Genomic DNA, 25027 nt, shown 5'->3' with positions numbered 1-25027 from the left:
ATATTGTGATTTAACGGGAGAAATCTTACGTCCGTTCATTCCTGCGCCGCTTCGCAGACGAGTGTTTGACATTTTCCATTATCCTCCCCATGCTAGTGCCAGGGTAACGGACCAAGTAATCAGGAAGCGGTACGTGTGGCTGAACATGGACCGTGAAATCACGAAATGGTGCAAAGAATATCTTGACTGCCAGCAGTCCAAAATTTCTCGGCTCGTCAAAAATTATTCGGAACAATTTGTTCCGCCAGACGGACGATTTAAACACGTCTACATGGATTTGATTGGTCCCTTACCTAACTACGAGGATTTTCGATACTGTTTAACATTTTCGCGATGGGCTGAGGCAGTACCGCTAAAAGAAACTTCAACACAGACAGTCGCGCGTGCGTTTTTCGATGGTTGGATTTCGCGTTTTGGTGCACCAGAAACCTTAACCACGGATCACGGGGTCCAATTCGAGTCTCAACTATTTAACGCATTACTATCGCTAACGGGATGCAACCGTGTTAGAACTACGGGTTATCATCTATCCGCAAATGGACTAATAGAACGTTGGCACCGTACCCTAAAAACAGCATTAATGTGTTACTTGGACAAAAACTGGGTAAAACAATTATCCGCAGTCTTAAAAATATCTGATTTTTTGGGGATCTGTTAATAAAGCATTCGCGCGTCTGAATCCACGAACGGCGTTGACGTGGCGTTACTCGTTTACCCTGCAGATGGGCCTGAAGGTGATAGCGAGTTTTTAAAAAAATCGACATTTTCGAATTTTGCTCTTTAGCAGATTTGTCTGCTAGTTCATTTCCTTGGATGCCCCTGTGGGCAGGTATCCATATAATTATTACCCTTCTATCCAAAGATAGTTTCCTGAGTGTATTCTCTATGTTCAAAATCCATCAATTGTCTATTTCCTCCAGAACAGTCTTATTTTCTAGTATTGACTCCACAGCCATTAGTACCGATCTTGAGTCTGACATTACGATAATGTCTTTTTTTAGTCCATCCTTTAGTTCTGTATTCAGAACTTTTTGTATTGCAATGGCTTCCGTGGAGAATGTAGATAATCTGTTGTCCACTGCCAGCCTACTGGAGATGAGATTGTTTTCTTCTAGTTTGACTATTCCTACTCCATTTGAGGGGGTCGATTCCATTTTTGTAGTAGTACACGTGTAGTACACGTTAGTGTTTTCTTGTAACAACTTATATTTGTCCAATAAAATAATTTTTTGGAAAAAAAATTTAACCGACTTCAAAAAAGGTACAGTGAAAAGTATGAAAGAATTTCTAGGTAATTTATATGAATACGCACTAGCTCTAGATAAAAGTATAGGAAAATGCAGTGAAAAGTATGAAATAATTTCTAGTTAATTTATATGAATACACACTAGCTCTAGATATAATTGCTTAAAAGTATGGGAAAATGCAGTGAAAAGTGTGAAATTATTTCAACTTAAACTGCATTGTTATTCACCATCGTTTGATGAATTTGGTTAAATTATTAAATACATCATATTAAATGCAATGCACCTTTAAAAAGTTTTAATTCCGGTTTGGGTTAGCTTTTGGTAGAGTCGGCAATATTGAATGCTATCAATGTAAACATGTTTATTGTCTATGTGGAATTAATAGTTAATGTATATAATATGTACACGGAAATATAGTTTGAGTAGATTTGGGGCTTTTTTGGAGGGGAGGGGCGGCAATATTGATTACTGCTAATGTATAAACTCTCCCCATGGAAATACTGTCTGAATAGGTTTGGGATAGTATTTGGTGGAGGCGGCGATATTGAATAGTGTTAATGAATATGATGTCTAAAGTGGATGTAATGATAGCAATAATTAAAGACCAAATTTTTTGTTTCTCCGACAGAAAGTTAAACCAAGTTTGGCAATTTTTAATATACTTAATTTTAAATTGTGCGCCGCTTCCGAAAAAGGTGCATTGCATTTAATATGATGTATTTAATAATTTACCCAACTTCATCAAACGATGGTGAATAACAATACAGTATAAATAGAAATTATTTCACACTTTTCACTGCATTTTCCCATACTTTTATCTAGATCTAGTGCGTATTCATATAAATTACCTAGAAATTATTTCATACTTTTCACTGTACCTTTTTTGACATCGGTTAAATTTTTTTTCCAAAAAATTATTTTATTTCACTCTTTTTAGTGGCAAATCTATAACCAATAGGTTTCATGCAATAAAAATAGTTATGAGCAATATACAGGATGACCCAACAACGTTGGAGGTCCTTGAAAATGGTTGTTCCGCGGGTGGGGGGGAGGGGGTCGTTACAACAATTTTTATTGGCGAGAATGTTGCTCGAGGCTTCGTTAAGGAGATATTCCAGAAACAGAAACTCCCGACCAATCAGAGTGCGAATATGCCGGAGGAGCATACTCGCGCTGTGATTGGTCGGAGGTTTCTGTCAATATCTCCTTAACGAAGCCTCAAACACCATTCTCGCTAAGGAAAAATTGTTTCAAATCACCCCCCCCCCCCTCCCAAAAAGACACCCCATTCAAGAACATCCAATATTTTTGGGACACCCTGTATTGTTGCAAATGGGATTATCAGGAATACATGTGAAAGGATTGATTGCGTTTGGTAAATTTCTTATTGAGCTACACCAGAGCATAGCAATTTTTGCACCAACAATGGTTTCATACATGGAAGTGTCCATACATTTTTGCAAATGGGAACATCACGAATTCATCTATCATGAAATGCGGAAAATTCCATCTCGATCGGTTAATTCCGTGCCGAGTTTCAGCAAAGAAAAGGAATTTTGCAATAGCAATAGTTATAAACAATACAGAAAACCTCTCCGGCAGCAAAATGTAAGGGGTTTCATCGGTTTCAGGGCAAACATACGTGAAATAGTACGCTTTTTGCGATAAAATGTGATATAAAGTGGTAAAAAATAAGACAAGGACAAATGTTTTGTTATGGGACCAAATGGCAAATGCTCTTCTAGATGCAAGAAGTTACAATCTGATTGGTCCATCCGTCTCGGAGTAAGAAACAAGACAAAATTTTTCTGTTTTTAAAAAAAAAACGGCTAAAAAATGACAACTCACAAAATGTTTCTTTTACGCGACCAACTGGAAGAAATATTCGACAAGATGCAAGAGGTTTCACTCCGATTCCTCAAGCCATCTCGACGTAATCGGCAAGCATACCTAAAAATCACGGTTTTTTGGTAAAAAGACGGGTAAAAATTGACAAATCGCAAAAAGTCTTGATAGCAAGATCACCGGGGGAACATGCTCTACAAGATGCAACAGGTTTCATTCTGATTGGTCAAGCCATCTCGGCGTAATCAGTGAACAGACATAAAAAAAAAAAAAAAATATATATATATATACATGTCGAATTGAGTAACCTTCTCCTTTTCGAAGTTGGTTAAAAAGAGATTGAATCTCATTTTAATATTTAAATATACATATGATGTTTATTCTAGATTTAGAAAAAAATATTCGTTTTTATTAAGTATAAAATGAATATCTATTATTGATATGATTAGATATGATTATCTATCTGGCCGATCTATTCAATATTTAGAATGGAATATTTTTTTCCAAATATAAAATACATATTTATTTGATATTCATAACAAAATATTTTTTCACGAATATAAAATAGATATTCATTTGATTTTCGCAACAAAATATTATTTCTCGAATATAAAATACATATTTATTTAATATTCGCAACAATATATTTTTTCCCGAATATAAAGTATATATTCATCTGATATTCAAATTCCCACCGAGGTAAAAAAAAATTAAAATAACTTGTTTTAATTGAATCCAATCACAAGAAATAAAGTAATAAAAGTAAAATCTATGAATAAATGAAACACAATATAAAATTGATTTAATTTTTTTTTGAATCTCTTAATTTTCAAGATTTATTCAACATTGCCCGAATATTCAATACACATCCTCTAAACATAAATTTTACATTATCCGAATATTTTTTAAACGTTTCTTTTAAAATATTTATGGAAAATAGGAAACATTAATAATGGATTTTTCACGATATGTAGGCATCAGTTTTTATATTCAATTAGTATCAACTCAAAAAGTAATTTGTATTAAACTTCTTTATTTTTATAAATGAAATCAGGGTGTACAGAGTGCATAAAAATTATTGGTCACCACTTTCAGGGGTTATTGTACACATCTGGATCGGTGGACATTTGCAAAAAAAAACCGTCCGCAAAATCCATTATGACCTCGAAATTTAAGATCAAAGTTTTTTTTAATTTTAAAAAATTCTACTCGAGGAGTAGGGAAAAAGCTTTAAAGGAGCCACATGCCGGAGATGAACCGATGTCGCGTAAAAAATTGTTAAAGTTTTCCAAATTCTTGATGGCGCGGATCAACTCAACGAGGCGCCGCTGCGGCGCCATGGGTCCCCCAACCTGGCTCCTATTTGTATACGCACGTGCGATGGTGAAGTATGACCGCACTACACAAACGTAATACAAAGCGCGGAACAGAATAGTACTACTTACTACGCTGAGCATTCAGAATCCTTCAAGGAAGAAGTATACAGTATATGTTGTTGAGAAGAAACTATATTGTATCGCAATAACAAGCAGCTCCATCTAGTTTTCCTCCGCTGCCGCATATCTAATGGTAATACCATTTCTATGCAGAGAGTAGCTGCTGTAATACCGACCTCTCCGATTTCGCTGGATACTCGTTGTTGGGGGCTTCGCCCCCAACGTGTATTCCGAGCCTAAACAATCGACGACTCGACGCTTACACATAGGCTGTCACAGACGCGAGCTATACGCAATATTCATTGTTGTAGCAGCAATAGTATTTTGCAAATATTTCGGAAACTAAGACCGAGCGACGGTTGTATGTATAGGAAAAAGTTCTTCAAAATGTTGATTTCTACAACATATTTAAAGATCATCGAAATCAGTGAGAATGTACCTGTTCTCCATAATTACCAATCTTCCTTTGTTAACTATCTTCCCTTGCATCCGTACTTCCACCTCCACTCTTTCCGACCTTTTCACTACTTTCCTTTAATTTACTTTTAATTTCGACAACTTCAAACCTTCGCACAATGCGTATTTTAACAAAAAATCTCAGACGAAATCTCTACCGAATTTGCCTCGGCGGCGCACGGTAGGACGAAACGGCTTTCGGCGATCAAAAATCGATTTTCGTGAATTCGAAAAATGGAAAAACTGTTTACGTATATCGATAGAGGATAAATTGCTGTTTAATGTAGTGCAATCCGTTTTTTGATATTTGCTTCCGTTTTGCTGTGGTGCGCATTCAAAGGCAGTTGAAATTCGTCCAAGAAAAACGCTTACGATATTACTCCTAACTTCAATATACGATTCTAAAAAACTTTGCTCAGAAAGACGATATTCAAATGAATTATAATGTCTACTAGATTTGTATAGATAGTATACAATGCATAAAGTAAGTCAAAATGTTAACAACTTTTTAAATAATAGGGTCTGCTTGGAGAGAAGTACATTTAAGTACATAAAATTGTAACTTTACGCATGGTTATAAAAAATTGGCCGCACTTGTCCAAGGTTTCATTGCTATCACTGGAATGGGTGAACCATCCTCTATCAGATTCTGCAAAGATCGGGTGCTCCTTCCTGACCCTTTTTGAAAAATTGGTGATTGTACTTAGTGGGACTCGTGCGGAAAATGGTATGTACGTTTGTACGCTACATCTTGTCATTTTTAAATTACTAAATACATTTCTCTCATAGTTAATAATAGGTTTGAGTCGAATTTTGATTAAATAACAATAAGTATGTTAAACAAGTGAAAGATATTGAACGCGTTACATTTTATACGTGAATATTTGGACACCCTGTAGCTCAAATTGATTTATACTCATACAATTTAAGTATCATAGTATAGGGAATAAGTTCCTAAAATTTCATTAAAATATTTTCAAGAAAACCAAAGTTACGGATTTTTGATCGCCGAGAGCCGTTTTGTTCTACTGTGCGGCGCCTCCTCGCCAGAGCCAAACTCCGAGTTGACTTCAGCGACAGTAGCGGAAAAAGTAGGAAACTCCGGAACAAGGACAGAGAAGGCGATACAACAATTGCAGGAGAGATGAGGACAGGGCGATTAGGCTAGCATGATTTTTTTCAAGGATATTGAAGCAAAGAAGCAATATTTTCTAATAATTCTGGTTTTTAATATATTCCTTACACTTTGGCGAATGCGACTCCAAGGCCTGATTTTGCAATTTTGGCCTTAAAACTTTATAAACAATAAAAGTACGTTTTTTTTTCTTATAGAAGAAATTTGTTAACATATACTTTTTCCAACATCAGGCCTTGGAGTCGCATCCGCCAAAGTGTAAGGAATATATTAAAAACCAGAACTATTAGAAAATATTGCTTCTTTGCTTCAATATCCTTGAAAAAAATCATGCTAGCCTAATCGTCCTATCCTCGTCTCTCCTGCAATTTTTGTATCGCTCTCTCTATCCTTATCCCGAAGTTTCCTACTTTTCCGCAACTGTCGCTGAAGTCAATTCGGAGTTTGGCTCTGGGTCCTGCGCACCCTTAACTATCCCTGCATGTGTGCAGAGATGTAAGTATCAGTATGTATATGCAATCCGTCACATCATGTTGCTGCAATGTGTGTTTTGTATCTAACCTATTAGGACTATTTTGTCGGATGAAAGTTAAACTCTAAGCTAAACTCTAACTTAAAATAATCCTACATAATAATATCTTAAACAAGATACGATTAAGTATTAGTTGGTTATTTCTGTATTTTTTTAATTACTTGACACATTTATTTGAATGTGTAAAATCCAACGACCTGTCACATTAAAAACGTCGGTGATACATTTCAAACTAAAGGTTGAATTTTATAATATCGCAAAGGTAACATTAAGAATCATTTATTATTATTACAGTATATTAGAACAATAATGAATTCAGTTATTTTTTCGTTTAATCTAAATAATCCTAAAATGAAAATAATGTTTAATATGTCTTATATAAATATATTAAATTATTTTTATTGGAGAAATTAAACGTTAATTAATATTATACTTTAATCATTTACAGTACAATCATGATATTTAAATACTACAAATTAAATTGCGTGAAAATTGTTTTCTCTTCATGAGAATATTGTTTCTTATTTTCATTAATATTAATTGGCTTTGACTGAGACAAAGTTTAACCATTAAATATATATTTTGTTTAAAGAAGCTATGTAAACTTGTTAATTTTACTAATTAAAATGAAATGATGACAGTTAAAGTATTATATTAAGTTCTTTTTCAGATGAATTTGTAATCAAAATTATTATAAAATATATTTATAGTCTTAAACTTTTTATTAACACTTTTCAGATGTCTGGAAGTAAATGTCGGAATTGTGGTTCTACTGACATCGAAACAGATCCAGCTAGAGGAGATGCAGTTTGTACAGAATGTGGTTTTGTATTGGAGGATCAACTTATTGTCAGTGAGACAGCATTCAAAGAGACCCCATCTGGAAATATGATGGTACTTGGTCAGTTTGTTGCTAATGATAGTACTGGTGGAGCTACAGGTTTTGGTGCAGGTATACAATTTTAAGTAACAATAAGTAATCATATAATACATTTAAGAAATGTAGCAATTAAGAAAGTTAATATAGAGCAATTTAGAATTTTAACTTATTCAATGGTAGATGCAATTACATATATTGAATATATCTAAATATGCTCTTTATTATGATGTCTTTGTTACTTACTTGTAAATGTTCCTCTTCTTTGCATAAACTACCTTCTAAAACAAAAATATTCTATAATTTTTGTTTATAGCATATCATGTCAGTGGAAAAGAATCAAGAGGAATAACTTTGCAAAATGCGAGAAAAGGAATAACTCATTTATGTATGCAGTTACGGTAAGTAATGATCATTACAATAATATACTGTAGCAATTTTTATTATTGAAATTTTTGTTCATAATACTATTTTAGAAATTTAATGCGTCTTATTTATTGCTAGTTTGAATCAACATTGCATTGATACATCCATGAATTTTTATAAAATGGCCTTAAATCGTCATTTAACTCGAGGAAGAAGACAAGCTCACAACCATGCAGCTTGTGTGTACATTACTTGCCGTACAGAAGGCACTGCACGTATCCTTAATAATTTTTACAAAATATTTCTATGATTGCTTTTAACATATGGTTGAGATATAATTTTTAGCTATCATTTACGAAAAATATTAAAGTAAAAACTTAACTAAGAATATAGATATGCTTATTGACATCAGTGATGTTCTTCAAATTTGTGTTTATGAATTGGGACGCACATATTTACGGTTTACACAAGCTCTCTGCATCAATATACCTTCGGCAGGTAAGTATCCTGCATGTTTTAAATTTGCATGACATAAACTATGTATTTGATTTTTATTTGTTACTTTTATATACTACCTTCGTATATAATCTCATTAATGGTAAGTTTGCAGCAAAATTAATTAATTAAGCTCACTTGATCTTTAATTTATACATTCATAATTAGATGAAAAGTACATAAGTACAAACACAATTCAAAACAATCTCAGGAAATGATAAAACTCCTGCACATCTAATACTAATTTTTATTAAAATTGTATTTATTAAATATCAAATATAGCTATAATGATTTCATTTTTATGAAAGAGTAAAGGTATCTAATTTAAGAATATTCATAATCTCATATTTTATTCTTGAGAACAAAATTCTTATTTTACAAGTAATCATTTTCATCACAAATAATTATTGCTACAGTTGTTAATTTTTGGTAAAAAGAAATATAAAAGAATTAATAATGCATGATATTATTGTATTAGACACTACTATAAATTCTTATGTCTTATCCATGTTACAATTTATGGAGGTATAATAATTACAATCTTAAAACAGAAAATATAAAAAGTGAAATGAATCGATTGTGCCTGAAATATTTATACCCCAAATGTTTCAAAATATTAAAAATAACATTTCGGCGTTCAATTTTCTAGTAATATTATTGTGCATAATTTTTAAATCTTACAATTCTGTCTTGACATTACATTATTAATATCATAATTAAGGTGTTCAAGGATCTTACCCTGATACATAAAAATATAATGTAGAATTACCATTTATAAATGAGTTTCTTATCTTTATATTTATTTATTGCTTGTATAGTAATCTTTAATCACATTTTTCATATTTTACATGCCACATAGTTGTAGATATTCTATCGTGATGTCTATTATTTCAAATAATTTCTTGACTTTCTCACAAGGATAATGAATTCATAATGCAAAGGATAAAATTGACAATGAAATTAAAATTGTTCAATGTATATTTCAGAAGTTAAAACAATGATGTAAATTATTTCTTTTCTATTAGCAAAATGCCAATCTTAAACCAGTTGTAGAGATGCTTTCAAAATTTATTTGTCCTTTTCTTCTGTTTACACTGGCTGGACATATTAACAGTAGGAAGGCATTATTTTGTACATTTTATTATTATTGGTATCATAGTCCATTGTACTTTCTAAATCTTATTGCCTATTGTGCAATATAAACTTTGGCGCCAGATTCTGTGGCCTTACTGTAGATAATGTAATGCTGATTATCAAAAGAAAATATAATGGGTATACTTAATTCACTAATGTACGAGTACTTATCCTTGAAACTATACTATAGTATTTTTCCTACTTTTTACATGGACTATAAACTATAAAATCATATAAATACAATAGAAATATCATAGAATATTCATACCAAGGATTGTTGTGATATTTATCATGTATAAAAAATTCTATTTTATCTAAAAATTTACGTTTAAAAGTTTAACATTTTTCCGGTTTTGCTAATTTAGTATTGTATTCTGCAATATATAATATAATGTAATATATAATATTATTACATATCGTACGAAATTAAAAATGTCGATGTTCATACTTAAAATAAAAAAAAAATCTAAAATATACCTCTCTTATAACAGTTTCACATTGAAATAATTCAAAAAATAAAAATGTGAATGTAACAAACGAATTTCGTTTTAAGTAGGCAGTTTCAATCATAATATCCTGAATAATAACCACATATGATGTTTAACTATGGCATCAAAGCAGTATTATTTGTGTTAGTAAAAACAGTAAATCCTACTTGATAAAATAACAACAATATACATTGTTCACTTAAGTCTTTTTAAAAATATAAATTGAACAAACAGAGTCTTGAATTCATAATATTATCTGAAAAGAAATTTATTAATATTTGGTAATTGAGAACGAATAAGTTGTGATAAGGTATTCGTTAAAATTAATCGATCTTTACTTATCTTTATACTACTATTTAACAGTAATTTTAAAGACAGTAGTATTTCGAATAGCACTTATTAACTTTCTCAATTATTTTCTTCAAATTTAAAGAACATTTTTACATTTCTGTCTTCTTAAAGTTGATTAACAGATGTTTCTATATACTCTGTTTCTTGCATATTTACTATTGGATATTTATATTCAAATCAATTAGCTGACAGTGTCACTCGCAACCACACAACTTTGTACCTACACTTATACTTATCTTGTTTTGTTTTATTCATAATAAATACGCAGTGGAAAATTACTCTATTGTCTATTTATTTATTTGAATATAAATATCCAACATTTACAAATGATTATTCAAATATCCGAGTTATGTAAGAAAACTAGTTATGATTCAAACAAAATTAAATAAAGTTTTGAATGTACTGAAGATGATATTATAGATGCACTCTATTTGGAGACTATTACTTAATCACATAAGTTTCAGTTTAAATTAAATTACAGAAAACGATATTAATAACAGTGGATTGTTTATAAATATATGATAATCATCACTATGAAATTTATAGTTGACATATGATTGTGTCTTAAAATATAATAATGTAAGAAACAACTATTATTTTGTGTATTTACACAACCGCAAAATTTTGTATCAAAAAAATTTATTTGCATATGGAAATATTTATTTAAGTATTAAAGCTGAAAATTTAGTATTATCCTGTGAATTAAAGTAAATCAATTGCACCATTATCTTTTTCTTATATCGAGAATTAAATATAAAAACAATCTTCTTGTTATTCTTTTCGTATAATTTACATGTATGAAGTGAGTTAAACCACCAATAAAAATAGAAATCAATAAGATTATTAAATTTAAAAAAGTCATTAGTATTATTTTTTGTACACGTGTTATAATACTATGCAAAATTTAAAACTTAAACAACAAATTTTTAGAGTGCACCTATTATACAACTTTTGTTACCAATTCTACAATACTGCTTAAAACAACAATTGTATAAAACCTCAAATAATTTCAAGGTACATCTTTTTAGAAATTATTGGTTAAACCATTATCTCTGCGGTAAACTTCCGTCAGTCATCTACTGGCGGTCCGTAGAAAATTAATTCGGGTATTTGTCCCCCTTGCACACCCGTGCCATTCGTACTTTCAGAACTGCATTGAAATTGAAAATTAACATTACCAACCGTTATTTCTGACATGCCTTCTTGACCAAAGTAACTTAACTCGCCCCCGTCTAATATTACACTCGCTGTATAAAAGCATTCTGGTTCAATTTGAATTGGATTTTCAAAGTACACGTGAAATGTACTACTTGAACCATCTGAGAAAAATTTCGTGCTATTTTCCGATAAAACACACCCCAATCTTTTTAGTTCAATTCTAACATTATAATCTGCAGCACCAGACGAGCTTCCGTAAAGTCCAAAACCAACAACAAAAATCCTTTTGTCGACGCTAAATTGAATTGAATCACACCTGCCTCTATACCGCCACTGATTTGATCTATATGCGCACGACTGAAACCTATGACACACCTGTAAACAAAGTATTACAAATATTATTCTCATTTTACTACACACCAAATTTAAACATATTCATTAATCGTCAAGGCAAGTAATAATAAGATTACACAAATTTTCATATTAAAACTAAGTAAAAGTTTTTTGTTTATAAAATTTACCTGAGTTTTTAAGCCTTGCCGAGATTTAATAGGAAAGCAAAGTTGAGGTTTATTACTAGCGGTGAAATGAAGAAAGACATCGATCGTTTCTTGTTGCGTTAAAATCCCAGTTTGTGCAGCACTATTGGCAAATTCTTCTAAATTCATGGCAGGAAGTCTAATTAAATACAAAGCAGATCCTAGAAAGAAAGGAACTAGTAATATTAGCTTTACATTAAAAAAGCCTATTGCAATACTTACCCAATAACCGTCTTTGATTTGCTGAAGATGGCTCAAGGTCTTGCCTGATGCATTCAGCGGTAGCCCATCGTAATGCAGCATCCCATATGTGTATTTCTTTACAGTTTAATGTTTCACGGGAAAGTACTGATTCAAGAGTATGAATATCAATATCCACAAAGCCATCTGACCTTAGTGCCATTTCTGCCTAAATAATGTTAAATTTATGTATAATTATATATAAATTTTCTAATGTTACATGCTTCCTCAATATTTATTATATATATATTTTCTTTTATAATATTATGTCATTATATTTAATATCGTTACTAGTGAAAATATCTAGAGTGTTTATTCAATGGTATATGGTTTATTCTATTGACTATCCATACCTGTTAAGATATTATATTTTTTTATGTTATACTTAAGTAATTTATCTTCCTAGTTCTAGATGAAAGATGCAAAGACTTGTACAACAAGAAAGAGATGCTAAATTCTTTCCTTTATATTTGTTACATGTTAATTTTATATGTAGTACTATATTAAGATTTTTAATAATTTCTTTTTTAAATTTTAAATATCTAATATTTAAAAAATCTGATAAGTAAGCAATAACAAAAAATTATAGGCAAAACATAAAATTCAAATAATTCAATTAAAAGTCTTATTAATATAGACATCTGTTATATTTTCTACAGAAATGCTTTATTATTTGATACAGACATCGTTTAGAAATTGATTTTAAAGTTTCTAAGAAAAGTATTCAATTGCATTACAATTCATGTATCTTAAAGCTTATTACAAATCAAATTTGGGATCAATATAAATAGGTAATATGTATTCACGTATAAAATTGATTAAAATGACTGTGATTCAACACGCAATTTTAAAAAAGAGATTTATGGTAAACTTTCTTATTTCTATTTTTTCAAAAATTCAATATTTGTTATGATATAATGCCTCTCTATTAGATTAAATTGTGTAGACTTAATATATAACGAAGTGTAACTAAGTGAAATATTTATGTCACAGGGAATGAGTTGTATGTAATATTAAATGTTTTCATGAAAAATATATCTTTAAAATTAAAATACTATATTTTTATAACTTTTACCGTTTCAGTCTTTTATATTTTTAGTGATTTTAATCTCAGAACAGATGAATGTACAATATCAGATGAACGTTTTTAATAATTTTCTACTTTTTACATAAATGATGTAAGAACCAACATTATTGCTAGATACAAAATTATTTTAAAGAACTAAATGAAGTGTATAAGAAATTTCGTGCGAAAGATTTTTAATGAACTATTTAACTAATAATTCGATTAACAGTATGCGTTATTCTTGGAAAGTTATTACAATCATGTTTATTATGTTCATATTCTTCTATGAAATTATCTTCGTAAGTTATATTTTGTGTCACTTCAATTTCTAATTTATTGTCTGCAAAATAAGGTTCGCTTCGTGTTCGGAACAAAGAAAACGATAATTGTTTGTTACCAAACGTGGAACAACAATTATTTTCAGATAGACTGAGACAATGTGGCACTATCGACAATCTATTCTTTATGTTTCCATAGTTACTGTCATTGGTCTTTACAGTTTTTTGAGTGAACTGATGTTGGAAATCCCTTAGTCTGTTGTTGAAACAAATATCTCCACAAGAATAGAAACTTATAGTATGATCAATGCCATCAGTGGATAAGCTTGATTTAGTCCTTAATGTCAAATCTAAATTATCGTTTAAAGTAAAAGACTTCAACATTTTTCGATTTAAACTTACTTGAGCATCTATTACTTCCCAGCAACGCTGCATAAGATCTGGTTCTTCGAATAATCGAGACTGGCTCAACAATAAACACGCATTCTTTGCTGTTAAACTTGTTTCCAAATAATTAACACATGCTCTTGCTAGATGAGGGACTATGTATTTTTTAGCAACATAAAGCGTTGCTAAAACTGTATCAGCTTCTAATTGTACTTCATCACAATACATGTATCTGTAAAAGAAGACAGTTGAATAAGTTTTAAACAATTTGAATTGACAATTCGATAAAGATGAATAATATTCACTTTAATAGAGCAAGAAAGGCAGCTGGCTCTACGTCTGGAACTTCTATGTCTCTCTTATTTTCTGCTAATCCACCATAAAACATAGCATAAAATACAGAACTACCAGTAGCTAGAACGTATTTGTGTGCTGGTATAGTCTGTGTGTGACCTATTAATAGGACAAGATGTTATTAAGTTTCAGTCATGTTATACACATAATAATACAATGTTAATATGAATCAATGATTAATTACCTGGACTGCCGACAATAAATATAATATCAGCCATTAGATGATTATTAAACATGGCAGCATTCCGTTCGCGTACTGTGGATTTTGTTGCTTGCCAATTAAGATCTTGTGTACAGTCTTCTGGTGATGATAAGTTTAACTGAGTTATGGGAGGTGACAAGGAAGACAAAGGTGATGCAGGTGCACTAAGGGGCTGGTTTATTGTTCCTTCGCGTTGTAGTACAATTGAAGAAGAAAGTGGGCTTATCGTTGGTGGTGAATCTGATACAGTGATTGGTGATTCCGCTAAAACATATGCAACATCAAAACTCCATATTGCCTATATTACTACTATATATTTTTCAATAATCAATGTTTATAGTTGTAAATATACTTTTTCACACATAGTCTATATTTATTTTAAGTGACAAAAAGCAAATCTTTTATAAATTATTTTGTTACGTGTATTTGTTTTTATTATTACTTAAAGATTGAATAAAATAAGTGAAGTGCAACCACATATGTGGTTGTTAACATGGTTAATAATTGGAATAGAAATCCAATATATGTCCAAGTATAACAATAATCACGAAAATTACGTTCTGTATTAAATAGTTACAATTAAATGTACGTTTAACATTCATTTTTTCACACAGTAGTACTAATCATTTTTTAAATAAAGTAAAATATTGATGATTAAAAATTACCAACTATAGAGTTCCATCAAGAACAAATAACATTTCTTTTCGATAGTAATAAAGAGGTTATGCAAGACAATAACATGTAGTAAGATTTGATTTAAAGAAATTGTTGGCAGAACTTTTTATTTTCTACAAGTAATCCGAGTTTATCCTCGTTGGAAGGCAATGTATAATTCATAATTTTTTGGCGATATTGCCAACGAAATAAACGCATACTATAAAATCATCAGAATTTTACCGTTAGTGTACATCATTCCACAGTTTTAACAATTGTTTTGAATAAAATTCTTTCGTTCTGTTATGACATAGTAATAGCTTGCTATCACTAAAGCTTCAGAGATGTAAATGGTAGTGTATATATGTATACATCTTAAGATCTTACAAATGTCTCATTTATGACAAGCTTTGCAATGATACTCTGTGTTCGGTTCGCTCCGGTTTCATTCGTGCGATTTCGGAGGCGTTTCGCATGCACGTGATGCATATGTCAAATATATGTACGTATATGTTGCACGCTTATTGCACGCAACATTTAGGGTTAACGTATTTTTTCTTAGCTTTTCAAACTTTATATTAACATTGAAGAAATATTATTTTGTATGCAAATGTTTGCTACTTTATTGTAGAATAAAAGGTTGCCGCATTATACAAATGCAATATCAAAATTTTATTTTATTCTATAGTTAAATATAAAGAAACACTCTACAGTATGTTCCCTCCCCAATCTATAATAGAATTACATTTATTCTTTTATGTATAAATATATTTTAGAAACTCTTTATAACAAAAATGTACTTATGTTTTGAACATTATGTATAATTTATATTCTTGACAATTTTTGTTCCATTTCATAGTTTTATATTTCTTAATTTGCTTTATTTAGTAGCTGTGTAATAATAAATTCAATTTTTTGTTAAATAGCATTAAAAAAATCAGCTGTCCCAAACATTTAGGCTTTCTATTTTCCAATTTCCTTGTTACTTTGTATTAAGCCCGTTAAGAAATATTTAATAAAACTAAAATACTGTAGAAAATTAGAAATACTTCGATAAGATAAAAACCGCGGGTAATAGTTTCAGAAACACTCTTATTTGTGTTTTATGTATATCTTAATGTTTTATTTAATTTAAAAAATGATTAATTCGATGTATTTTTCTTCCTAAATATAATGGTAAATAATACGCTTAACAAAAGTTGATTAGTTTAACTTGTTTTAATATTAATTTGCAAGATACAGATTTTAAATCACGAAATAAAATATTGGGATAAAACGGGCTTTTATACTTTTACAATATTAATACAAATCAATTAACAATTAAAGTATTAAATAGTATCTGACGCATGCGAGATAAAAATTTTAAATAAAAATATTCCGCGTTACGAACAAAAATCATACATTTGTTGACACACAACACTCTGAATAAATTACTTTAATTTTATAAGGAAATCGTGAACTTTAGATGAAAATTGAATACAAAACAAATAACAAATAATTTTCTCGAGACTGTTTACAAGTCTCAATAATACCAATAGTCCCAACAAAGATTTAGAATAAGTGAATTTAAAAATAAAATGTAAATCTACACATGAAATAAGTATATTGTAAAACTAAATCAAATCCCTTCCATGTTATTCATGAACATTTAATTTTCGTTGCACGAATCAAAGTAAACAAATGTTTACTTCTCTGCCCTAATCGGTTTTCCTCGATAATTCACACAGATGAATACACAAATAACGTTAATTCAATTATGTTTACTCGTATCTGTAATAAATGTATGTCTTACCGTTTAACCATGGATTAGTCTGCTTGACTGCGACGTTCTCCTGGAAGCGTTTCATTGGTTTCGTTGATATTTTCGAGTAAAGATTTGACATCGCCATTATCACTGTTAAAACTTAATATCTGTTATTTCTTCAATTGCAAACACGGGCCAATTTTGGATTTCAGTTACATGGGCGCCATGTCAGACGGGCGCTGGTTAGATAGTTCCGCACATCGGTCGATAGACGACAACTTAGGGCACCCGCGTTCATATATCGGGTGTTCCTGAAAAACGCAGGCCTCGATCTGCGCAGTATAATTCTATGACAGTAACGAGTCTAGACATACTGGAGCCTGAAGTTCAGGGCCGGCGTTGGGGGGGGGGGGGCAACCGCCCGGGGCGCCAGATTTTTGGGGAGGTCGCAGTCCAGTGTCCCTAGTATACGAATATACCCATATACAGGGTGTCCCAAAAATGTAATACCTTGAAAGGGGTGGTTTGGGAGGTGATTTGAAACAACTTTTTCCTTAGCGAAAATGTTGTCCGAGATTTCGTTAACACGTTAAGCGCCACACCGAATTCTTGTCCGTTCAGGCCACAGTTAGCCGTCAGGCGGGCCCTGCTGGGTCCATGCGGACCGGCGAGGCCTGAACGGAAAGTTTTGCGCCGGTCCCTAGGGACCGGCATGGCGCTTAACGTGTTAAGGAGATATTAACGGAAAACACTGACCAATCAGAGCGCGCGTATATCGTTGGAGCGGCCGCGATAGCGTATGAGCGCGGCCGCCTACCGCGTAGCCTACGCTCCACCGGCATACTCGTGCTCTGATTGATCGGGGTTTTCTGTTAATAACTCCGTAACGAAGCCTCGGACAACATTTTCGGTAAGGAAAAAGTTGTTTTAAATCCCCTCCCGAATCACCCCTTTCAAGGTGTTACAACATTTTTTGGACACCTTGTATTTGCAATTTTATTATACAAAATTAAGAAGAACCCAGGGCTTCCCCTAATGCATACGTCGTTGGCGGACTATTAGTTACTAACTTCAAACAGTGATCAAAATCGACAGTGACGCGGACACACATGAACTAAAATATGTACGTCACTTAAGTATCAACAATAAACGCAAATAGTGGAATACTGTGTTTTATTGTGATATTTATAATTTTAAAAAAAGTAAAAATAACGATAGGGCGATTTTGTTTTGTGGAAGAGTATAAATCTAATTTTATATTTGAATTATCCGCCGTTTGGGATTTTGAGGGGGAGCCTTGAGCGATTATAAGATATCCACGCGTGGGAAATATTGAACATTCGAATCTTCCTATTAGTATAAAAAGAATTACATGTACAAAATATATACGTTTAAAATTCACACAGTATACAGTATGTACGTTTAAAATTCACGTGGACAATGTATGATTTATTATTTATTGCAGATCCATGTCTATATATCATGAGATTTGCGAATAAACTGGAATTCGGGGATAAAAGTCACGAAGTATCAATGACAGCATTACGAGTCGTTCAAAGAATGAAGAGGGATAGCATACACAGTGGACGTAAACCATCGGGCCTATGTGGAGCTGGTATAAAAACAATATTATTTGCCTTATTCGATTTTATTTTTTCTTTTACTATTTATATAATACATGTAATGTTTTATTATCTAGCAGTTGATACGAATATTTAGAACTCGATGAAAGAATTTTACAACTTTCATGTATCACGTTTAAAAATATCGTTTTTATTCTTACAATAATAAATTAGTTAAATTTGAATAAACTCTTTTTCCTTACAAAACAGCGTTGCTGATGGCCGCTCGGTTACATGAGTTTAACAGATCGCCCGCAGATATCATAAAAATTGTGAAGGTGCACGAAACCACGTTACGCAAACGGTGAAACACTTTCCAGTAAATTTATTTACTGACGTTCAATCTTGTGATTCATAATGATTGATATTTATTGAAACTTGCAGACTTATAGAATTCGGCGATACACCATCGAGCGCATTAACGCTCGAAGAGTTTATGACGGTCGACTTGGAAGAGGAACAGGACCCGCCAGCTTTCAAAGCTGCGCGGAAAAAGGATCGAGAACGATTGCAAAGGGTACAAATTTTTTACATATAAAACATCTTAAAAATTATAGAAGAGAAAGACAAATCAATTTGTCAATATAAGTGATTTCCTACTGTAATAAATGTTATAGAAAATTGCATCTAAAGCATTGTTAATAACTGAGACATTTTTTAAAAAGTTTGATAAATATTAATCAGATTGATTTTCTCGGTACATAGTTTTAATAGTAATAAGCTTTCTGATTGTATACATTTTTCAGTCTTTAATAACTATACCTGCTATAAATTTTATATTTAATTTTACAGTTGGAAAATATAGATACTGAAATAAATGAATTGCAAGCTGAGATTGATAAACATTTGGAAGATCGCAAAGCAGGAAAACCAAAGAAACGGAAAGGTGGTAATTGGAAAAGGACGTTTAAACACATACATTCAGAAGTAGTTAATAAAAGCTAATTTACTACGATAACTATGCCAAATCTGGTGTACTTTTAAAATGTCTAAACATTGCATTTATTAGTAAATTGTTAATGTGTATAAATTAAGCGTTTTCTATAAATTAATTGATACGAATTGATGAATTATTTCATTGATTATAATTATTTATTTTTAGATGATTGCATAGAAAACGAAGACACGGAAAGATTTGTTAGAGAAAGTAATTTAGATGTAATTAAAAATTACGTTGAAAACGATATAGATGATTCCGATAGTGATATTCACGATTCCAAGTCGAAAAATGCCAAAAATCATTTGATCACTGGACTTGGTAAGAGATAATACAATTCCGTCTCAAATATTAATATTAAATTACGATTGTTATTCGGTAAAAATTGTAATACACATAACTATTTAAAGGACCAAACATTGCTTCCATGGGATTAATATCAACGACCGATAGAGAGAATGACTTAAAAGATCAAGAAACCACAGCATTTGAAACCGTGAGTACAATTAATTAATTTCACAATTCTTTACAAGTTGTTTGATATTGTATTGTCTCCATTACTTATAAATGTTTGCTCTTTAGAATTCTGGGGAGATCGATATCACAGATTTGGACGATGACGAATTAGACAGTTACATTATGTCGGATAAAGAAGCGCAGTTCAAACATAATTTATGGAATAAAGTGAATGCTGAGTATCTCACTCAACAGAAAGAAAAAGAGGAGAAGCGCCAAAAAGAAAAAGAAGAGGGTAAGCCAGAGAAGAAACGGCGTCGAACTACTAAACGTAATAAAAACCAAGTACCAGCAAATTCTGCAGGTAATAATGTTAATCTTAATTTTATTACATGCATCAATGTTTTAATTTTTCATTGTTAACCCTTTGATAATTTGCTAATTTTAATAGGAGAAGCAATTGAGAAAATGTTGCAAGAAAAGAAAATCTCATCTAAAATTAATTATGAAGTGCTGAAAAGTTTAAACGTTACTATAAATACATCAAATAAAGAGCAACAAAAAACTGAAGACTTTGTTCAGCCAACCAAGTTGGAAACAGATACTTTAACTTGCAATGAAACGTTTGTATTATATATGCAGGGTGTTCTACGTAACACTTTTCACGATTTTTCAAATACTTGCGATAATCTGACAAAAATATTTTAAACAAATGTTGGCCAGTTTTCGATTAGCTATGCATTGCAATGAAAAATGTTCGAAAATTTTTGTTGACTTACTAATATTATAGTCCTTGTCAAGACGACTTTAACGACCTAGTATTGTGTAACTTGAGATGGGCTTGAAGGCAAATCAATGAAAATTTCAACAAAAAATGACAATCTACTTGAAGGGTGATAATATTTTAGGTTGTGTGTATTATTAAGACTCGAAGTTACATTCAATTCAGGAACCTTAATTAAATGTTGTATTACTAGAAACTTATCTACGAACTGTTGACTATTCACAAGAAAGAAAAGAATGTCAACATACATGGCTTAGCTATTAAGGTAGTTGGTGACTAGAACTTAAGATAGTTCTTCTGATAATTCTTGACTTGCCACGAGAGCAAATCGTAGTACTAACTCGTAGAAAATGTATTCTAACAGTGAAAAAGTTGATATATTGCTAATACTTGGCGAATGTAAAAGAAATGCACGTGAAGCAGCAGATCTGTGTACTGCAAAGTAGACTGAGAGGCATCATCCATTTGCACAAACATTCTACAATATTGAACAAAATTTACGAAGTTATGGAGAATTTAAAAAGAAAAAGAGAAGTACACTATTTAAGATTACAACAGAAGGCAATGCTGGTACTGTTTTGGTACATGTAGAAGAAACTCCGTAGACTTTCATTCATGCAATTAGTGTTGACACCGGTTTATCCAAGAGTTCAGTTCATAGGAGCAGAAAAAAGAATAATTTCGTTTTTGTTGAAATTTTCATTTCTTTGCCTTCAAGTTCATCCTAAGGTCATGATACACTATAGGTCGTTGAATTTTTCTTGACATGAACTATAATACTGTTAAGTCAAAAATACACCGTGCCATTTAAAAAAATGAATAATAATTTTGACAGTACAAAAAAAAAACTTTTTGGAACTTTTTTTAATGCAAGGTATAGCCAATCGAAAAGTGACCACCGTTTGTTTACAATACTTTTTTGTCAGATTATCGCAAGTACTTGAAAAATCGTGTAAAGTGTTACGTGGAACACCCTGTATAGTGTCGATAGTTATAACTTTAAAATATTCTTTATATATCATTATTAAGTATATTTATTTCTTAAAAAATGAAGTAATTAACAAAGTGTGCTTGCAGGTCTAATGTGTTTGATGCACCGAAATTACAAGATAAACCAATTGTAACAGCAATAAGAAAATCTCGTTTAGTTAAGCCCCATATACAAAAAGTGAAGAAAGAAGAAGTACATCGGGCCGTTGAAGTAAAAGATAACGTAGCTGAAGTTACAACCTCAAAAGTAGATGCCTGTGATATGGGTAAAGTCTCAACTTTTACATATTACAAATTTGATGTTATGGTAAGAAATACAAAATTGTATTAATAATGATAATACTTGTATGCAATAGATGAAACTGATGATTATATTGACGAGGATGTTGAAGCTGACCCTACAGAAATGACTGTTGGACAAATGCTCGGACGTCATGCATCAGAAAATGAAAATGATTTTGGCTATGGATATGATGAAGAAGATTATTAATTATTTATAATTCTGTATATAATTATTTATTTTAACTGTAATACCACTAGGAATCAGTAAAAAAGACTGCATTTATCTATGTACAAAGTAAAGCATTTAAGAATTACTGTAATCCTTAATTTAATTTCGGATTTGCTGTAATACTTCCTATTGTATTTTATTTTATAATACAATAAGTAAAATGTACTTGTTAATCAATTTGTTATATAGCAAATAAATTGTGTACTTCAAAATATTACTTGTCTTATACTTTGCAAACGAATACTTGTATCATTATCGATATATGCTAATTAAATTAAATTACGTCTTCTTTAAAATTATTCGTACTCTAAAGAGAGTGTCTGAGTAAATTTTATCCGGTGTTCTCTCGGGCGAATGGCTCAGCGGCCGTGTCCACAGTCACACTGGCTTAAGCAAGGAGCTTTGGGCCGGCAGGAACGCATTTCCTCGGTCAAGATTCTCTATCCCCCGCGTTTCGGGCCGTCCTCGTTTTCTTTTGACCCGGGCCTATACTTACGAGGATACACGCTACTCCGCTGGGGGCGGTCCATCATTGGGCAGGGCCACGCTGCCTATTCCTCGCCGAATGCCTAAGCGGAGTTGAACGTCGAGCAATCCGCATCCCTCAGGATCAGCAGTACCAGCCTGCATGTTCTCCCCTTTGCACCATGTATCAAGGTTGAGAGTCCTATCCAACCCCTGTCATTCTATGCCTGAGATCGTTATACGATCCTCCTTCCCAGTCAGAGTATCCGTATTTCTGCCTGAATTGGTTCCCTTTTAGTGTTACCACCCCCCTCCCCCCTTCCCTTTTAGTCCCTAACACTCCCCCCGTCCCTCTTGCCCCTACCCACCTCCTTTGGAGGTTCTGGCTAACTAGACGCAGGTTTGCCAAGATTCATCCCCCCCTCCCCCTCTTATGTAACTATCCCTCTCGGGTCCTGATCCGAATGAAGGCTCGCCACCGTTCATCCGTGCCAGGGTTACCGGCTTATACATGCTTCTACCTATCCCCTTTTTTGTCGATCCTATTCCTAGTTCTACAATATCTGTTGTTTTAAGTGCGGCAGGGAGGAGCGTTCGGGTGAGGGGTCCCCACAGCGTGTCTGAAGATCAGACGCGACTTCCGTGGATGGGCCCCAGCCATCAGGCTTGCCAACCTGTCCTCGCTGCCACTCTTTCCGATTCGGCGAGCCTACTACTGGTGTTAGTCTGAATTGTTCTTATATTTCCCTTGACTCTCAACCCCGAAAACATGGCGAATTTCTTGTGTTGCTCGCGGTCACCACCCGCTCCAGGGGGTCCATCTTGGATTCCGTCCTTTTCCTGACGGAGAGTTGTTTCCACTGTTTGGAAGGGTCACTACCCCTTCCACAGGGTCCGTGGATCCATCTGTGTGGTTCCTTGAACCCCTTTTCCTACGATGGTGTAGTTTGGTCAGACGGTCATCACCCGTCCTAGATCCGGATTCCTCCCATCTGTGAGGAGGTGTGCGGACCCTTTTCTAGGAGATGGTTATTGTGTTCGGTTACAGTGGATGCGCTGGGGCGCAGTCGGCGCATCCCTCTGCCTTGCGTACTTTCTGTTACTTGTTTACTTCGTTTGCTGTAATGAGGAGACTGATCGGGACGCGAGCGGGGGGACTCAGACGTCGTCAGCCGTAGGTGTGGTGGCCTACGGTGAGTAGAGTACTGGATATTCCCGCTCTCAGCTCTTGGTATGGTACCATTGCCTGTCCGGTGCTCTACTCTTTCCCTTGCTATGTACTTCTGTTCTACACCCAGCGGAGTAGGGGGTCTATGCAGTGTCGTTTATGTACGATTTTTCTGCGAGATGCCTCTCAGTCCGTCTGGTGCCTGCCTTGCTGATACGCAGGCGCACACGTGTACAATTGACACCGGCATCGCGCACAATTCCTAAAGTTTATGAACCGCAGCCGTGGAATCGCCAGATGCGCCTCAGACGGTAGATGGAGCACCCTCTCCTCCAGCGGGAGCTCCAGCCAACAAAATACGCAGATCCGCCGGTGGAAAGGATCATCCGCCTCCGGGATGACGTACGCCGTTTGGAGCTCCCGCATACACCCCAGATCCAGCAAGTACTGATACGTTTCTGGGTAGTGTTCTGGGAGCACCCCATCGAAATGATAATCCTCCACGTTTTCCGGAACGTCGTTAAATAATCGTGGGGTGTATACCGGCATTTCTATAAGAAAAAAGAAATGATATTTTTAATATTTTCTATAACATATGTCACTGATCACTGCTGTATATGTATTTTTCACTTACTTTCGTTTTATAAATTGACACACTCACGAATAACTTTAAACTTGCTTGTGGTTTCTTGCTCTGTCTGACTGTGAATGCCTTTGAAAACGTTACAGCGATAGATCCAATCCAATCCAATCCAGTGAGAAACAAAAACTGTTGAGTATGCATCAGCATTTGTCAGGGGAGGCTGATAAAATCTTTCGCGAGTATTATGATAAAGATTTGATACTGGATCCAAGAACGGATCTTCCAGTGAGAAACAAAAACTGTTGAGTAGGCATCAGCATTTGTCAGGGAGGGTGACAAACATTACACCGGATGAGAATATGATATGGGGGGAAATGCGCTAGAAAGAAAGACACATATATCCAAGCTATTTTTTTATTGATAACTGTATTCCATCTAAACCTAATGCTAACAATTCAGACTCAATTTCCAAAAAAATAGATACATTTTTTTTTTATTTCTGGTATTTCAGCCACCAGTTGTATAAT

At 33.0% G+C, this 25027-nt stretch overlaps 2 protein-coding genes across 4 annotated transcripts; one reads left to right on the top strand and one right to left on the bottom strand.

Annotated features, from left to right (window-relative positions):
- The first annotated feature begins 6650 nt into the window (after positions 1 to 6650).
- Positions 6651 to 22490, top strand: LOC128879642 (transcription factor IIIB 90 kDa subunit). Of its 2 annotated transcripts, none has more exons than XM_054128970.1 (15): positions 6651 to 6913; positions 7390 to 7603; positions 7845 to 7929; positions 8033 to 8169; positions 8288 to 8392; positions 18450 to 18599; positions 18817 to 18910; positions 18991 to 19123; positions 19399 to 19495; positions 19709 to 19864; positions 19954 to 20039; positions 20126 to 20363; positions 20451 to 20622; positions 21861 to 22039; positions 22130 to 22490. In XM_054128970.1, exons 1-15 carry the CDS (start codon positions 6830 to 6832, stop codon positions 22261 to 22263), a joined length of 2064 nt encoding a protein of 687 aa, XP_053984945.1. In that variant the 5' UTR covers positions 6651 to 6829; the 3' UTR covers positions 22264 to 22490. The 2 variants fall into 2 exon arrangements, with proteins under 2 accessions (XP_053984945.1, XP_053984946.1); XM_054128971.1 differs by having other exon boundaries at positions 6652 to 6913; positions 19399 to 19492.
- Positions 9350 to 17270, bottom strand: LOC128879643 (BTB/POZ domain-containing protein 6-B-like). Of its 2 annotated transcripts, none has more exons than XM_054128972.1 (7): positions 17033 to 17270; positions 14569 to 14850; positions 14336 to 14483; positions 14046 to 14262; positions 12282 to 12468; positions 12042 to 12220; positions 9350 to 11895 (listed from the first exon to the last, which is right to left on the bottom strand). In XM_054128972.1, the coding sequence occupies exons 1-7, from the start codon at positions 17127 to 17129 to the stop codon at positions 11431 to 11433; spliced, it is 1575 nt and encodes a 524-aa protein (XP_053984947.1). In that variant the 5' UTR covers positions 17130 to 17270; the 3' UTR covers positions 9350 to 11430. The 2 variants fall into 2 exon arrangements, with proteins under 2 accessions (XP_053984947.1, XP_053984948.1); XM_054128973.1 differs by lacking the exon at positions 17033 to 17270 and adding an exon at positions 15484 to 15675.
- Positions 22491 to 25027: the final 2537 nt, after the last annotated feature.

The sequence above is a fragment of the Hylaeus volcanicus genome, chromosome 7 (assembly GCF_026283585.1).
Source record: "Hylaeus volcanicus isolate JK05 chromosome 7, UHH_iyHylVolc1.0_haploid, whole genome shotgun sequence".
NCBI classification, from domain to species: domain Eukaryota; kingdom Metazoa; phylum Arthropoda; class Insecta; order Hymenoptera; family Colletidae; genus Hylaeus; species Hylaeus volcanicus.
This window is presented reverse-complemented; position numbering and strand designations above follow the sequence as displayed.

Coding starts and splice junctions, on each gene's coding strand:
- LOC128879642 (XM_054128970.1), top strand. CDS start 6,830: ATGTGTAAAATCCAACGACCTGTCACATTAAAAACGTCGGTGATACAT. Junction 7,930..8,032: donor CATTTATGTATGCAGTTACG/GTAAGTAATGAT, acceptor ATTTATTGCTAG/TTTGAATCAACATTGCATTG. Junction 18,911..18,990: donor GAAACCACGTTACGCAAACG/GTGAAACACTTT, acceptor TGAAACTTGCAG/ACTTATAGAATTCGGCGATA.
- LOC128879643 (XM_054128972.1), bottom strand. CDS start 17,129: ATGGCGATGTCAAATCTTTACTCGAAAATATCAACGAAACCAATGAAA. Junction 14,484..14,568: donor ATTTATTGTCGGCAGTCCAG/GTAATTAATCAT, acceptor TCCTATTAATAG/GTCACACACAGACTATACCA. Junction 12,221..12,281: donor AAATCAAAGACGGTTATTGG/GTAAGTATTGCA, acceptor CTTTCTTTCTAG/GATCTGCTTTGTATTTAATT.